Source organism: Acipenser ruthenus, chromosome 6, assembly GCF_902713425.1.
Source record: "Acipenser ruthenus chromosome 6, fAciRut3.2 maternal haplotype, whole genome shotgun sequence".
In the NCBI taxonomy this organism is placed as follows: domain Eukaryota; kingdom Metazoa; phylum Chordata; class Actinopteri; order Acipenseriformes; family Acipenseridae; genus Acipenser; species Acipenser ruthenus.
The window spans coordinates 31,507,549-31,525,156 of record NC_081194.1 but is presented as its reverse complement, the minus strand read 5'-3'; the positions used below and the strand labels follow the sequence as shown (position 1 = coordinate 31,525,156).

Sequence of the window (17,608 nt, the reverse complement as noted above, 5' to 3'; positions counted from 1 at the left end):
AAAGCCACTCTTAGGAAAATGTCACAAGGACAATCGCTTAAAGTTTGCAAAATGGCATTTGAATGACGGATGAGTTCTGGTCAAAGGTTTTGTGGAGTGATGAAACAAAAATCGAGCTATTTGGTCACACTGATAGTCGTTACGGTTGGAGAAAGTCTGGTGAGGCATACAAAGAAAAGAACACAGTAACTACTGTCAAGCATGGAGGTGGTAATATCCTTCTGTGGGGCTGTTTTTCCTTTAATGGCACAGGAAATTTAATTGCAATACATGGAAAAATGGATTCCATAGCATACCAAAAGATATTGGCCAATCATCTGAAACCCTCCGCTACAAAACTTGGTTTAAAGCGCAACTGGACGTCCAACACGACAACGATCCAAAGCAAACATCAACATCTACTTCAGAATGGTTGAAGAAGAATAAAACCAAGGTTCTGGAATGGTCTAGTCAAAGTCCTGATCTAAATCCAATTGAGAATCTTTGGTATGAGTTGAAGAAGGCTGTGCACAAGAGAAGTCCTCGGAATTTAAATGAACTGGAACAATTTTGTGTTGAAAAATGGTCAAAAATCACCAAAGAAACATGCCAAAAGCTCATTGACAAATATCCTAATCGTTTAAAAGAGGTTATTATTGCTAAAGGTTATTATTGGTTCAACTATTCGTTTCATTTTCCTTGTCAGGGTATGAATACCTTTGAATTAGCATTTTTGGAGTTTTGCAAAAAAAAAAAAATCCTGAAATAAATAATTGTAGACATCTAGTTATTGTAACTTTTTTTCCTCATCCACAAAAGCAAAACTTGCTACAACATATTTTTCCTATAATTATTTGTTTTTGAATTTCCATTGGGGTATGTCAACTTTTGACTACAACTGTATATGTGGCTTGCAGCAAGATTCAGATATTAACTTTACATTCCTTTACATATTTGTAATATTCTGTTAATTTGTCATCCAGCCATAGTCATTCTGGTATTAAGGTAGATTTATGCAAATAATAATTAGATATAGTTCCTATATTTTTGTATTCGGAAATTAGCATATTTTTCTATATACTAACCAAAAAAATATCTGATTTGTTGCATGTGTTGTAGGCTAGAGACTAAAATTACATCATCTTCTAATTACTATATTGACAAGTTGCTTAACGTTAACATTTATTCAGGAAGTTCCAGCAGGTTTCACAGTCAAATTAATTATTTGCACATCCCAAACAATTTTAAGTTAAAATACATTCATAATATAGCGATTTAGAATTTAAATATTGTCTATTTTAGACGCAGGTGCTGCAGAAGGCCTTTACGTGAATGAAGGGATATCAATAATCTCTATGGTACCTGAGTTTTGTGCATGCCCACCTGATCGCTAAGAGGTCAATTTGCCACCGTGGCTCTGCTTGGGGTCAGGAAAACATTACATCAGAGTAAGAAACACTGTGCAGCCATACTTCATGGGGATATTTTGTTTACAATTTCTGAGGAGAGATGCTCAAAATAATTGTCATGCCAAAATAATTGTCATGCCTAAATAAATTATTCAAAGAAATTTGAATATTAAACAAAACAAAGGTAAGCTCTATTTTGTTAATCTTTTACATCTATAAATATTAACTTTAAAATATGTAGATATCAAGACTTTAACAACATTTTCACAAAGGCCCTTCATACATTTTCACTTGCATTCATCTTGCGATGCAACAAATTAATTTCCTGTGTTAAAGATAATAGGACCCCATCTGACCTCACATCATATCCTATGTATTCCTTAGTATGCAAGTGTAAGGCTCAAGTAGGGCCAATTACCTTAAGCACAAGTGCTTGTAGAGTTGTGTGAACATAGTATTACAGTAATATTGAAGTCTGGGAAACAAAAAGATGGAACAGCAAATCAACAGGGGGCCTTGTGAGAATGTTGCCATTCCATTTAGTTAATACTCTCTTAAAATAATATTTGAAAAGTAATGACTTATTTTAATTAAAAACATAACATCCTCATGATTATCGGTAATTCAAATAATGCTTTTTCAGCTTGTAGTTTTTCAAGGTTATTGCTTTTAATTCCTTAAGTACGATATTATAGTTCAATACTTTGACATATCCCTTGACTACATACACAAGAATAGTATTTCCTTAGATGTATGTACTACTTTTCTTATAATTAGATATGTTGCCCCTAACAAATCTCAATAGAAAGCAATAACTAGGGGGTGTACTGCTTCATGTTACTGAGGCTAATGAATGATCTGGTATGGATCCAGAGCCCTAAACCATCACCTATTTATACTAACAGCTCCTTGGATCAGTGTGTTCTTGAGAAGTCATAAAGTTTTCACTTACCAAGGCACAGGAAGCTTTGTTAAAAAAACGGTATTATAATTCCATTGACATATATGATTCTTCATGTTTCTGCTAATCAACACTGAAAGACAAATAGCTTGCAGCATTCTTCATATTTTAAATCCCTAGATTTGTGGGATTTGCAAACGGTGCAAATGACAGTCGGAAAACCTTGGGAAATACATTCTTTTTTTATATATATCCTCAGAGTTTAAGTTCTCATATCTAGTCATATAGTTGTCTCGATGCAGGGGGCAGTCCTATTCAGGGACCTGTGATCATGGTGGTGACAGCCTTTGTTTCTGTAAACAGTAGAAGTAAAAGGCATCCTGATAGGATGGAGGATCTATTTCATCTGTGAATTGACCAGACAAACAGCGGATCTTCTCATTGGGGCAGTTCTAATTGTTTAAGACTCCCGCTCCGTGTGTCATGAGCCATAGAGATGTCCCAGTGAGAACCTGCTGGTTCTTAGGACTGCCATTGCAAATGCTTGGTGCACTCATGGTGAAGGTACTGTAGCAGCTGGCGAGCTGGGGTAGGTTCATTAAGACTTGGGACCAGCTGTTAGTTAGACCTGATGTGCCGTGGTGTCCATGATGTTAAGCCAACTCCACGATAGCAAAGGTAAAGTACTTGATGAACCTCAGCTTGGTGATGGCAAAGCTCTCTAGTCCCATGAGGTCATTGGAAATACCCTACAAAACACAAACGTAGCTTCAGCCACGTGGGTATTGACCTGGGGGTGGTGTAGCCATCTTCATTTTGGTATTATGTACCCATTCCTTTGCACATAATGATAGTTGATTGCCTTCCACCAGATGAATGGCTTGCTGCATTCTTTGTATTAAACTATTTTAAAATCATTTTTGTACTGCAACTAATTTCTGGTATAGAGGTGCCAACGTTCCACCAGGTACATATTAAAAAGCATAACTAGGAAAGCCAGCACACAGCTATTGGAGCAGGGGCTGTCATGGTATATCTTGGTGTCCTCATTGCAGGCACAGTCAAGGTCAGGCTAGAGACTGTGGTCATGTGACACTAGGCCCTGGCCCCCATGCACTCATACATTAGCAGGGAAAGCAGGAGGCATTTTTCATGGGATTCTCTGCATAGAGATTTCCTAAAAGACTGCTTCAGTGGTTGTTGCTATTTGGAAATCCATTGACACAATTTGATAAAAACAATAACAACAGTATAGCACTAGTAGATAAACAGTAATATACGAGGCATGACATGTTTATCCATGTATAAGAAAAATAAAGCAACAGTGTCCCACGATCATTTTACATTTTATACAAAGTTATGATCTCTGGTGACTGTTTACTACATTCTTTCATTTAACACTTCAGATCTTACTCCCAGTCTGTTTACATTCCCCAAACATCTTAGTTTCAGCTCCAGGCACATACATTTTATTCCTTTCTGAATACAAAGTAAATGTATTTTTGTTTAATATTTTGAACATTTAACAGGTACACCTATATTTTTGCCAATATTTTCAACATGGGCTTATAAGGTAACCACCTTAAATATATAAACTCTTTTTAACTGTGTGGGTCACTACAACTTAATTTTTACGCAGATATTTTAACACAACTTTAGTCACTCCATAAACCTAAAGTGTTTCTATAGTTCAAAATGTGTAAACAGTATTCAATTGTTCACCAAATCTATCTTGATTTTAAGTTCTCATGTTCAGTCATAAGGATGTCTCGACGCAGGAGCCATTCCTGTGCAGGGACTGGTGATCATGGTTGAGGCAGCCTTCGTTCCTGTGAACTATTAAAACAGGGAAGTAAAGGGCATCCTGATAAGGTGGAGGATCTTCTTCATTTGTGATCTGCCCGGACAAGCAGCGTGTATTCTCATTGGGACAATTCTGTTCATTAAGACTCCCACTCTGGCTCCTCCACAGACAGCTGCGTCTCGACCCATAGAGACGTCCCAGTGAGAACCTGCTGGCGCTGAAGGGGATCCTAGGACTGCCATTGCATATGCTTAGCGCACTCCTGGAGAAGATGGAAGAGCTGCTGATGGTTCGGTGGCACCTATTGCAGTTCTGTCTGTAGCTACCATAGTCGCACACAGTGTAAGTGTTGCAGCTGGAGAGATGGGCAAGGTCCATTAAGACAGCCTCGGAGTAGCTGGGGACCAGCTGTTGGTTGGACCTAATGTGCCACTCGAGCTCTGTGCTGTCAATGGTGTTAACCCGAGGTATCCTCCTACAGTACGGTCGCTCCTCAGATGGGGTCACATGAACATAGTCAAACCCAAAAAGTTTTTCCACATGGTAGTGGACATAAGCAGTGTGATACTCTGTCAGTACCCGAAGAGGCCAAGAAAGAGTCAAAAGGGCTGTAATCCAGAAGACATAGTGGGAGATATACCAAGGGGGGTGGTCTGGATTGGAAAAGGCAATCATGTATTCTTTAAAGTCTACATTCTTAAGATGCATTCCTTCTCTTGCCTCCATGTAGTCGTCTAAGCCTTCGTTTTCGGTGAAGAACCTAGCACGCTGGGTCAGGTATGAGTTTTCTGACTCAACATTAGCAAAGCTAAAGCACTTGGTGAACCTCAGTTTGGTGACAGCAAAGCTCTCCAAACCCATGAGATCCTTGGAAATGTCTTTTACTCCACAGTTGGCATAGTCAAACTCAGCTTCAGCCACATGGGTGTTGACCCTTTCGTGATAAACCTGGGTTGTGGTGTAGGCATCTCCATTTCTGTATCTCGTGACTTGTCTCGTCCTTCGCACATAATGGTAGCTGATGGCCTTCCACCAGATGCATGGCGTGGCTTGCTGCATCCTCTGTATCCGTTCGGAGATGCTTTCCACATCTACTTTGTACTGCAGCTCATTTCTGGTATAGCAGTGCCAACATTCCACCAGATACACAACATAAAGCATGACCAGGAAGGCCAGGGGGATGTAGACATAGCCATTAGAACAGGGGCTGTCATGGTATATCATGGTATCCTCATTGTAGGCGGTGCCAAAGCTCAGTCTGGTGACTGTGGTCACGTGGCACCAGGTCATGGCTCCCATGCATCCATACATGAGAAGGGAAAGCAGGAAGCATTTCCAGTGGGTTTCCCTGCATAGTGATTTGCTAAGGGACTGCTTCAGTGGTCGCTGCTGTATGGCCATCCATGGAAACAATTTCATTAAAAGAAAAAAGAAACAACAACATGACATTAGTAGATGCACAGCAATAGATTTGACATATATATGCAATTGGTCCATACATCAACTATAGCAAAAATATAAAGCTGCAGTGTCCCACAATCATATTTATTTTTTCTATAAAAAATGTTCTGTAGTTTACCCTTCATGAGGTAACAACCTTCTTAAAAATCTAAAACATGGACTACTGCCCTAAATGCCCTAACCTTGGTTTCTTACTCCGCCATGGTCAAACGTTATGGGGCATGTTACGCTAAAATAAAAATAAATATAAACAAAAATATCGAACATTACAGGCATCTGAAAGGTATTTCCATACCCTTTAGAATGATTTAAATGATTATTTGTCCCCTTTTATTTTGCTGGTAATCTTCTATTTTAAGGGTTGAACTACAACACTTGAAATGATCAGGTGCCAAAGTGCAGATGCTTGTTTTTTTAAATATCTCCAAATTCCAAATTAAAACGGGAGAATATTGCTTGACCTAATCTGAGATAAGAAAACTGATTTTAAAACCCTGGTTTGTACTCCTTTAAGCATAAAGGTATAATAAATGGGATATGTTGATATGTTGTATTAAATGTGTTGATTGTGTACCAACTTTACTCATATATAATGCAACTTGTGTTTTGCTTTATTTTAATACTAAAATAAATTAAAAAAAAATTGTCTTACGATAGTAAGTGATGTAAAAAGCTGGCACTGAAGGGAAGTGTGTAAAAAGCAAATTTGAATATTTTACTGTTCCTTTGTTGTTTAAGCAGGAGTCTGGATATTTTCATTTCCCATAGGTACTTTACATCAGTGGAAACAGACATCTGCAGACATGTTTTATTTGTTCACTGAAGGCAGCCCTGTCTGATAGTTCATTTCAATCAAATATCATTTTAAAAAGGAGAGCATTATGAATAAATCACCACTGTATAGTACTGTAAATCTGTATGTGGTTGAAAAAGAGATTTTTATAAACCATGGGGATTACATTCTACTACTTTTTATTTAGATGTTTCAATGTATTGCTTTTTATGGGCATTTATGCCAGTCTTTTTTGAAATGGAAATACAAAACCTGTTTAATAAAACTAGAACTAAAAATGTAGGCGTATTAATAGTTTTCACGGTATCTTTAAGAGCACACTGTAACCATTAACCTGTTCTATGTGGTATTTTTATCTGTACAAGAGTGGGGAAGTTTGGTTCTTCTTGCCCTTCCCCTCTACTGGCCTGGGTTTGATTGTCTTAGGTCATAATTGAACCGTGTTTAGGGGTCACAGCAAAGGCCCCAGTACATCAGTAAACACAACAAAACCACACAGTGGGTCAGATTCATCTAGGTCTTTGCAAGTGCTGTCTGCACATTCCATTAACCTTACAAATGTTTTGTTATTTGTTATTCAAGTCAATGTATTGTAGCACATGGTATGTTGGACCCACCTCCCTCACTGATGACATAAAGTAAGCACTTGTTATTTTTTTATAAAATCTATACAACTTAACTCAAACAAGAATGCCTCCCTTGAGACACAGACCACAATGGTTTTCCTGCCTGTGGGTTGCTGATTTTGAGGCAGGCAATCACTTACAATCTTTCCCGCAGCCTAGCCCTGACCATCAGGATATGCTCTAATTGAAAAAATCATGGAACTCGTGTTTGCATTGCCATGGCCTTTCGATCCAAACAGGACACATTTCTGTGGAAACAGTTATTGTATTCCAGTGGTCCCTAGGGGTCTGCAAGGCCATCGCAGGGGGTCCATGGGAAAACAAAATAAAAATTGCCTCCTCGCACCTGCAAGTCCCCAATTTCACAACACAAATCATCTTCGGTAGAACGTAGCACCTGCCGCTGTATTACACTTTGCACATATTGTATGTGTGGCTAAATGTGCGTCGACTTGTAGCATGTGACCTGTTTAGCCTGGTGACTGAATCATGTCACTTGCTGCACGTTAGTGGGAGGTATCAGCAATGGATAGCTGGATAAAAACAGGGTCTTTGAACAGGAAAGCGACTGAAAATGAAGCAAGTGGCAGTGGAGTACAGAGGCAGCTTATCAACCAAGGCAAGTGAGGCATAGCCTCACCAATAATTCCCAAAGGCTAAAAAAACATTTTACATATTCTTTTTATTTAGTTGAGAAACATAAACACATTTAAGCATATTCAATAAATGTAAGTCCGCAGAAGCGCTAGTGACATTATTTAAAAGTAAAAACTTGCTTTCACCAGTAGAGAAAGTGCAACACCAGAAAGCTAGAACAATGTAGGGCTGTCACACTGCTGCTTGTTACCATGGCAACTCAACACAGGGAGTCCCTTTCTGAAGGCATTGCTATGGTAACCACAGCTTGGTGAGGCACCTGCTGGATTTGCAGCAGTGAGAATTTGTGCGATTTAACCCTTTGCAGTCCATTGTCGGACTGGGTCCGACATTGCAATTATTCCTCACAGGTCCTTTGTCGGACTGGGTCCGACATCATTATAGCAACGCAATAAACGGGTGTTTAGTCGTTTTTTCTCCGGAAAAGGCCGAGAAAACCATTCAATTGATGAGTGGGAGCGACAGGAGCCGAGACAAGTCGGAAAAAAAAAAAAAAAAAAAAAAGGCGTATCTCATGATTGGTCAAACATGGTATCAGGTATCAGATAACGGGGCGTTCATAGTAAACAAGCTGGCTGAGTGCGTCAGCACACAGAGACTATCATGGACATTTGCAGAGCTTTTTTCAGATGTTATAGTAATAAAATAATGACTTGGATCGCATTATTGAGGAGTTTGGTGATAAAATGAGTGATCCGGAGATGATCGATCGGTATGTACGACTATTATTATTATTATTATTTATTTCTTACATAGCTGAACGCTATAGCAAACGAAAGGGTGGGGCGGGGCTGGAGATGCCTAGTGAGTGCTTTGTTGATATGCAGGGCCATTTAAACCCGTTTGACTGTGAAAAAAAATACTTTTAAACAGCGCGTATAAAATTAACTGCGCGTGTGAAAATTAATTAGACCTGGCGTGCCTGACGCGCAGTTAATAAATAGACTGCAAAGGGTTAAATGTGTTCAGTAATGGCTTCAGTTGAATCTGAACACTCCCACTGAACAATTACATGCGACCTGAGGAAAATAAGTTGTACAGTAAGATCCCAAGAAGAGACATTCAATTGTTAAGGACGGCAGAATAGCACTGGAGATTTTGAAAAAAGAAGGTAAACGAATGCGGGAAGGAGTTCATAAAATTGCAGGCAGCGCTGTGAACAAACTATTGTTTGCCATGTTTCCTTCTTTCAACTAAATAAGACAATGTTATGTTAACGTTAAATCTCTTTTAATGGACGTAAAACTGTCAACTTCTTGCCACCACATGCTGTGTTGTTTGTTCTGAATTAATGATTTTGCGATAGTCTATTATTTGAATGCATTAAAATGCTCTCGTAAATGAAATCTGCTGAACAGAGTAAATTAAATGTTAACCTATAGGTGGGGTTCAGGGGGCGGAGCTAGGCACCAACAACCTATCATCTGCTGTCATCAATTAAATCTACCTTATTTAAACATTAGTCACCTCTACCTCGCTGTCTTGCGTTTTTCCGTTTTGGCTTAAACCTAAGCGATTTCAAGACCCATCAACTTTTGTATACCTCAATAATGGAGTACTTACAGCAGTTGTCATCTGATTCAGAGGATTCCCAGGATTTTCTGTCATTAACAGATCATTCTCCTTCAGCTTCAATCCAGGGTCCATCCAGTCTCCGTTTTTTCTCCCGTTCTGGTATTTCAGTTACATCTGATCAGGCTCCTGATCAGGCTCTCGACCAGGTTCCAGTTCAAATGTTGCCTACCGTTCCTGCCACCCAAACATCGAATCTGCGGCGATCCAAGCGTCTTCGGCCTCAGGACGCCCCTCCGGATCGATTGTTTTGGAAGGACTGGCCCATGAATAAATTGATAAAAACGCTCCTTAAAAATGGTAATGCGATTCTGGCAGGGAGTGATAGAGAGTCTCTTTTCATTCTCTAGTGCAATTCAGTCTCAGCAGAACCAGTCTTTCCTCCGAAAAAACATAATCAGCCGCGCCCAGCCATTCAGCGTCCTAAAACAGACAGCAGGCAGTCTATTCTGGATCTAACCACCTCCACAACTAGCACCGCTAATCAGCCAGCCATTGAAATCCAACATTCGCAAATATTTAATGAGATAAAATCATTTATGCAGCCTTTTTCCGATACTCTATCTTCCATCAGTTCTCAACTGTCGGATCTAGATAAAAGGGTGTCTATTATGGAACAGGGAAAACAATCTACAGCGCTGTCATTAATTCCAGCATCAAATACTGCAGCGCCGCCTACAGCTTCTTCCGGTCCAGCCCTAATTTCAGCCAGTGAAGCAGATCCTCCAATATACAATCTCGTTACTGCATCTACATACGGATCCTCCTCTCCAACTGCAGCAAGACGTCACACTATATCTCCACAAATCAGACGTGTCATTCTTGAAGGTAAGGACATTAATCTTGTTTCACTATTAATGACGACTTCGGAATTCTTGGACCATAGAGTAGTCGATTGTGTAACTCAGTAACTCTAAAATCCAGAGATCCCAGACTGCTTAAAAATCTTACATTAGGGGAGTTTGTCCTTGCTTTCTCCATATTCAGAGATGTGTTATGCTCGGTATATCCTAACCGTAGAGCTGAATTGGAATCTTACAAATATTACATCATGGAGCTGTCTGTCAGATACGGGGGGACTATGTTTTATGAGCATCATAAAGCATTCTCTGCAAAAGCAGCAGCGATATTGGCAGCAGATAATCATATCATCAATTGGGCAAAACCTGATCCAGATCTATTTCACTGAATTTTCGGTGGTCTAAGGGCTAACGCATGTGGGGTCTGCGCTTCAACAGCTCATTCAACATCCCTCTGCCCTAAAGCTGCAATTGTCAACTTCTAAAGCACTCGGTTTCGCCGCTAATTCATACAGATCTTCAGTACCTAATCCTATACATTCTTCAGCTCCCCTCGATCAATCCACAAGGAAAGACAAATACGGGCGCAGTATTAGATTTTCAGGAGGAAGACAAATCTGCAACAATTTCAATACTGGCTTCTGTTCGAATAGGCAATGCAATTTTATCCACATGTGCAGCAATTGTAGAGACGCTCACGCTAATACAATCTGCCCTTTAAAACGCAAGTGACTTTCCCCGATGCTCACAGTCTTTACTCCTATAAACATCCTGGCGTTATCAAGTAAATTTACAGAATCATCCCGACAGTAACTTAATTAATTACTTGATCGACGGATTTAAAAAAAAAAAAAAAAAAAAAAAAAAGGTTTTTCAACCGGTCTTATTCAAATTCCTTCTTCCTCCTCGTTCAAAAGCAAAAATCTTTATTCAGCAACTCAACATCCACAATCAGTGCAGTCTCTCATCGAAAAAGAAATTAAAAAAGGATTTATAGTCGGTCCATTTTTAGCTCCTCCTTTTCCAGTATATAGAATTAATCCTATCGGCATTGCCACGAGGAAAATGTCAGGAAAAAAGCGTCTCATTATTGATTTATCAGCACCACGGGGGTCCAGCACCAGCAGCATTAACTCATTAATTCCCCAAGATCAATTTTCCCTGCATTACATCACTATTGCAGGTGCAATACATTCAATTAAATTAGCAGGTCGTGGTTCCTGGTTAGCAAAAGCAGATATATCAGACGCATTTAAAGTAATGCCAATCCATCCTTCTCTCCGTCACCTGTTTGGTTTATGCTGGGAAGGGAAGTTTTATTTTGCCACTCAATTGACTTTCGGCTGCCGCAGCAGCTCGAAGGTATTTGATACCCTGTCGGAAGCATTATGATGAATTCTTTTTAATATCTATCATGTCCCGTTCTTGCTCCACTTGCTGGATGATTTTTTGTAATTTCTCCTCCTTCAGATGCACCAGAAGAAGCGATTTCCAATCTTAAAAGCTTATTTTCTGAAGTTGGCGTTCCGCTTTCAGAAGAGAAATCAATCGGTTATCATGCAATTGCTGCGGCGGCTAGTATGGATTTCAGTCTCTAATAATTTCCTAATACAAGCTCGCCACCTACCGGGCATTTTTAATAATGCAGCTGATGCTCTTTCTCGTTTACAGATTTCCAAATTCCACAGTTTGCTGCCTACAGCTCTGCAATATCCAGCAGCAACGCCACAGTTCAATCAGCTGATTTTCAACTAAATCCAACTATTAATAAACTTCTTATTTCAGCTCAAGATTACATGGCATCAGCACTTGCCCCATCTACCAGATCCTCGTACTCTACAGGTTGGGCATGTTATGTAACTTTCTGTTTACAAAGCAGGATTAATCCTACTCCATTCAACCAGGACTGGATCATGGTGTTCATAGTGCATGCAAAGGACTCTCTACATCTGGCACCAGCTACAATCAGACTATATTTGTCAGGAATTCAGCATCAATTTCGCTCGATGTCTATCAATTCCCCAACTCTATTATCAATTCCAGCGGTTCGTCTCCTTTTACGAGGAATTTCCAAGTGCTCTCCGGCTCCTTCTTCTGCTCACCTGCCTATTTCTATAGACATTCTCAGTAACTTGATTTCAATTCTCCGCCATGGCTGTTTTTCTCCATTTGATGATTTAACTATGGAAGTCATATGTCTATCTGCATTCTTGGGTTTTTGAGATGTTCTGAATATACAGTTCCTTCTATTGCCAGCTTTCCTACCCTCGGTATCCGCTGCAGTGACCTCAAGCTCATCCCAGATTCTCATTTCATCTTATTTCTTCGCATTTCAAAAACAGATCAACTGCGGCAAGGACAATGTATTCAGCTTTCTAAGATCAACTCTCCTCTGTGTCCCTTCACTTCCATGTTGAAGTACATTGCAGAACGCAAGGCCATTTCATCCTCCGACCCTTTGTTTATCAATTCAAGCCGGTCCATTGTATCAAGGCATTGGTTTTCAACACACCTTTCCATCGTGGTGTCCAGAGCAGGTCTTCCTTCGCAATTCTACACTCCTCATTCATTTAGAATAGGGGCAGCTACTTCAGCTGCAAAAGCCAACATTAACCAGCATTTAATTAAAAATATGGGGCGCTGGACTTCATCGGCAGTTGAAACTTATATTCGTTCTTCATCATCTGAAATATCCTCCGCACATCAGTCCATTGCTAGTATGTCCGGAGTGGGGACGACCTTTCTGCCTGTGCCACCAAAGATTTCCCCCTAAGAAATTAAATGAAAAGAAAGGGTTTTTTTTCTTTCCACTGTGCAGAGGATCTTCACGTAGTCATTAGGGTACAGTCTACTAACCCCTTTGTCACGTTAAGTGTTTGTTTTCTTTCGTCTAAATGTTTTCTCTTTTCTTCTTTCTTATGCATTGGCGGTTCTCTCTTTTTCTTCACGTTGCGTCAGCGGGGAGCTGGGGGTCCATCTTTTGGGGGGTTAGTGATTCCACTTTCTCCAACCCTTTGTTAAGCTCCGCTTCATTTACCTCATAGAGGAGGGTTCTCCATGAGTCAGAGGGGACCCCCGGCCAAACCCTTCCATCTGCATGTATGTTTCTTTTGGGATTCTTCTTTCAGGTCTGATGCCTCTATGTGAGGGTCCCCAAGCGGTGGAATCCCTCATTTTTGTCGGGTCTCCTCAAAGACGGTGACCCCTCTCCTGTTTGTTGGGTCTCCTCAGCGACGGAACTCCCCATCTATTATGTTGGACTTCGAAGAGGTGGAACACCACGCATTATATGTTATAACAAATACCAACTTTATGTTTTCTTTCCGGTTCGCGAGCCTCTTCATATGTCGGGTAACCTCAGAGATGGTGCCCCTCTTGGTATGTCGGGTCACCTCAAAGACGGTGGCCCCCCTCCTGTTTGTCGGGTCTCCTCAGCGACGGAACCCCCCTACTGTATTTGTTGGGTCAGGAAGAGCCGGAACCTCTTTTGTGTTATCAATACTAATTCATGTTTTTCTTTCAGGTTCGCGAGCCTCTTCGTATGTCGGGTAACCTCAGAGACGGTGCCCCTCTCGTATGTCGGGTCACCTCAAAGACGATGGCCCCCCTCCTGTTTATCGTGTCTATCGATCAAGTAAATGTTGGGCCTTGAAGAGGCGGAGCCCCTCTCTCCATGTGTATATGTTTACTAACTCTGTCAATAAACACTATCAGGTGGCATAGCTCCGCCCCGTGAATTTCTAGTACGTTAGCCATTGAGTGGGGGTGGTAATAAATATTTTGTGATTTGTACCTGACCTGTCAAAAAAGTCACAAGCCGCCACTGGTGGAGTATCAAGTGAAAACCTGTAACATGCAGAAGTACAGTGATACATACTTAGAAATAGGATTTCCTTGGATCGGTAGCGAAGAGGAGCCGCGACCGCTGTGTGTTGTATATTACGAGGTGTTGTCGAATGAAACTTTGAAGCTAGCTAATCTTCGATGCCACTTAGAATTGACTCAAAAAACAAGTGGATTGGAAACCCATTTGTGAACGGTGACAGTGAAATGCACATGAATTTGACATCAAAGGAGTAAGACAGCCTAACACAGCTTTCATATGACAGCTCTTTAAAGTTAGTCTTCACACAATGAAATGTGACTGGCATCTATTTACACGTTTGCCACCACATACTCTTGTGAAAGTGGATTTTCCGCGCTTGTTGGATTGAATTCAAAGTACCGGAGTAGGCTGAATGTGGATCCAGATTTAAGTCTAAAACTGTCATCACTCTGTCACTATGATAGTAGTACATGGTGGTCCGCAAAATGTTTGGAGGTTCAGAAGGGGACCACACACTCAAAAAGGTTGGGAACCACTGTTGTATTCTATTTAATTAGGTTTTGGTTATAAGGATTCTATTTTTTCCACTGCAAAGGGGGGGGGGGGGGCACAATGTTAACCTTGGTACCAATATAATGATTTATAGTGCTGCTAATGTAACAGGGCAGAGGCTGGGTGAAACAATGCAAGCAAGCATCTGAACCAATATGCAAAAGAGACCGGCTAATCTGTATCTTTACAGAACTTTTAACCACATCTCATTTCACCAGAATCCATAACTGCAGTACATCACACACCACTTCCCGTTACACTAAATATTTTTATACCAAAGCATTGCCCTTTCTCTGCTTTGAGGCATTTCCTAAGGCATGTTTTTTGTGGTGCAAATGTAACAGAACCAAATCAACAGCTATGGTCTTATCCAATGCTTTCGCAGTACAGGATTTTATAGATATCCCAGAACGTGTATGTAGGCATCACAGCATGTTGACATGTTATAGCAAGATTGATCCATTATTGCCTGGCAAAAATAACAAAAAATATATATGATATATCTTACTTGTAAGTGTGTATGTTTGAGGTTTATTTATTAAAGCCTGTTTTTTCTCATGCAAATATAAAATATGAATGTTATATAATACTGTTTGAAATTTGCAAAATATTGTAAGCATCACCATCTATAAGAGTGGTAGTTCAAGTCCAATAGCCTATCACCACACCAACAGTTCTGATTACTTGTTCATGCAGAGGTTCTGTTTCAATAGGCAAGCAAAGTAATATAGTCTTTGGTACCTCTTAAAAGACGGCATACACTACAGGTAGGAGAGAACGGGGTAAGATGAGCCAATTTTTACATTTGCCATTACTATGAAAAGGGAAATATATTAATCTTTCTAACAATGATGGCTATGTATACTTCAGGTTGTTCTGCATCCTTAGAAATCAATACATTTTATCTAGCTAATGCAGTTTTATAATTATGACTCGTCAAAAAAGTTGGTCTTTTGGCACAACTTGCCCCAGATTAGGGGTAAATTGAGCATGAGGACGGGGTAAGTTGAGCCCCGTGGGGGTAAAATGTGCCACTTCTCCACACTTCTGTACCGAATAAAATGTAATCACACCATTTTGTGAAACAATGTAACTTTTTTATTATTTCAACAAGGTAACAATGGTTACACAATTAGTATTGTGGTTACACAACTTTTAACATTTTTTTTATCCTTTCAATACTTTGACTAGGCCCTATCCAATATGCCACTTGTCCAGGTTGCAGGGGAAGACAAACTGTCTCTCCATTCTGGCTGTTCCACCAACTGAGATATGGGCAGTTTTTTATCACATCCTTTTTTGGGAAGGTGCCCTCATCCTTAGTGTGAAACAACATAACTTCTGTTTACTTCAACATTATACCGTGGTAACAGTAGGCTAACTCTTATTTATTTCAACAAGGTAACAGTAATTACACAACTTTTATTATGGTTAGACAGCTTTTCACCGATTTTTATCCGGCTAAGTAGGCCCTACTCAACATGCCACCTGTCCAGGTTGCAGGGAAAGATGAACTGTTTCTCCTTTCTGGCTATTCCACCAACTGTAAGAGGTCTTGGCAGTTTTTTAATCACACCCCTTCTTGGGAAGGATCCCTCATACATTGGTTTGAATTTGAAAGTTGGCTGACCAAGCCCAGGAGTCATCCAGCCTCTTCTCGGGAATTTTGCTTCAAGGTCATTTCCGTCAACTTTCTCCAATAAACCAATGTAGTGGTAGTTTCTGGATTTCCCAGCAAAGTTTACCACTACAAAATCACCCACTGCGAGGGTCAAGTCATCTTCACCACTTGATTCTTGTAGACTCACGTCATCTGTGATGTCATTTAGCACAACACTCATGTCACTCTCATCTGAGTGGTTTGCTTGCTGCTCTGTTTTTTACTTCCTTTCACACATTGTTTCTTGGTGGATTGTGTAGCTTTCTTCTGTTCTCTCTGTGAGTTTTCTCAGGTGTGTCTGTTAAGATTCTTGTCTTGACCTTCTTTCGTTTTTGTTTTGCTTTTGTTGCTGATGTTTTAGGCAATGGAAGTATATCTGCTCTTTCTAGATCCTCCAAGGGGGCTGAACCCGTTTGTTTTGTGTTTATAGACTCGTGGCATAATGAAATCTGCTCTGTAATGTTACAAAGATATCATTTGAGTTCATATATGGGTTAAACTGTAAATTATTTGAGCATGTAATCCTGACAATTAACAGAATGTAAATATCATAAGTGTGGGGTAAGTTGAGCCATTGGCTCAACTTGCCCCAGGCCTAGTGGCACGTTTTACCCCACAACCACCATTTTGATAAAATTGCTTCGCACAGCAGCTCAGGCCCACTGCCATGCTTAGTTTATGACCTTATATTGTAGCTTATATAGACACCAACTAATAAGTAATACAGCCCAAAACATATCTACTTCCGTACAGATACAAGAATTATGACACCTTAAACATAATAAAATCACCCGACATAAAAATCTAAAATTTTTTGGACCTAGCTCACTTACCACTTTCTCCATGTGCTCTTCTTCATCATATATTCAGTGAAATGATTAACTCTTTCTAAATCTGTGGTCACATGATTAATTTTGTGTGCACCTCGTCAGCGTCCCAAGCCTTCACATTCCTCTCGTCTACATCGATGTCAGCCATTTATTCTCACTTTTTTTTGGAATGACGCTTGAGCGTGATGGCGAAATGTAATAACCCGCCCACAGCCTGCTTCGGCCCAGAGCCAGATTCAGATATGTTGCGAGGCTGGAGTTTCACGGTACGGGTTGGCTCGGGTCGGCCTGCAGCCCTCACAGCTCGGGTGTGCATGTGGAAAAGGGGTATTAGGAGCTGACTCATGTCACATGACTCAAGTCTTAGTTTCAGTTTGCTGTAGCTTCGCTTATGACATACGATACACCATTGGACTTGAACCAGGAAGCAAGCCTTGAACCAGGAAGCTAGCTATTACGGTGCCTGAGATATTCACGCGAGAAGGTCAGGCCCGTGGAAATACTACACCTGGGGTCCAAACGGAACCCAAACCTAAAACAATTTGGGAAATTTAACCAGACTACCTGTACTAGAATTATCCTTTGCATAGTGTACCAGAGTGGGGGCCTGCCAACTATCCACATAATAACTAATACTAAAGCACCAAGGGGTCCGAATGGACCCCAGGCTACCTTATGAGGGTTAATAGCCGGTGAGGTCCGGCTATGGAAGGGAAAACCCAGTAGTAATGGCACAAT

General features: G+C 40.4%; 1 protein-coding gene and 1 pseudogene across 1 annotated transcript in view; both read right to left on the bottom strand.

Moving 5' to 3' along the window:
* Nucleotides 1-2,942: 2,942 nt before the first annotated feature.
* LOC131737400 (transmembrane protein 151B-like) lies at nt 2,943-3,628 on the bottom strand (annotated as a pseudogene).
* LOC117410958 (transmembrane protein 151B-like) overlaps nt 3,354-17,608 on the bottom strand; it is a 28,115-nt gene continuing 13,860 nt past the window's right edge. Inside the window, exon 2 of the mRNA XM_059025331.1 lies at nt 3,354-5,482. Within this exon, the coding sequence (XP_058881314.1) occupies nt 4,046-5,482 (1,437 nt within the window). The 3' untranslated portion in view covers nt 3,354-4,045. The remainder of the gene's footprint in view (nt 5,483-17,608) is intronic.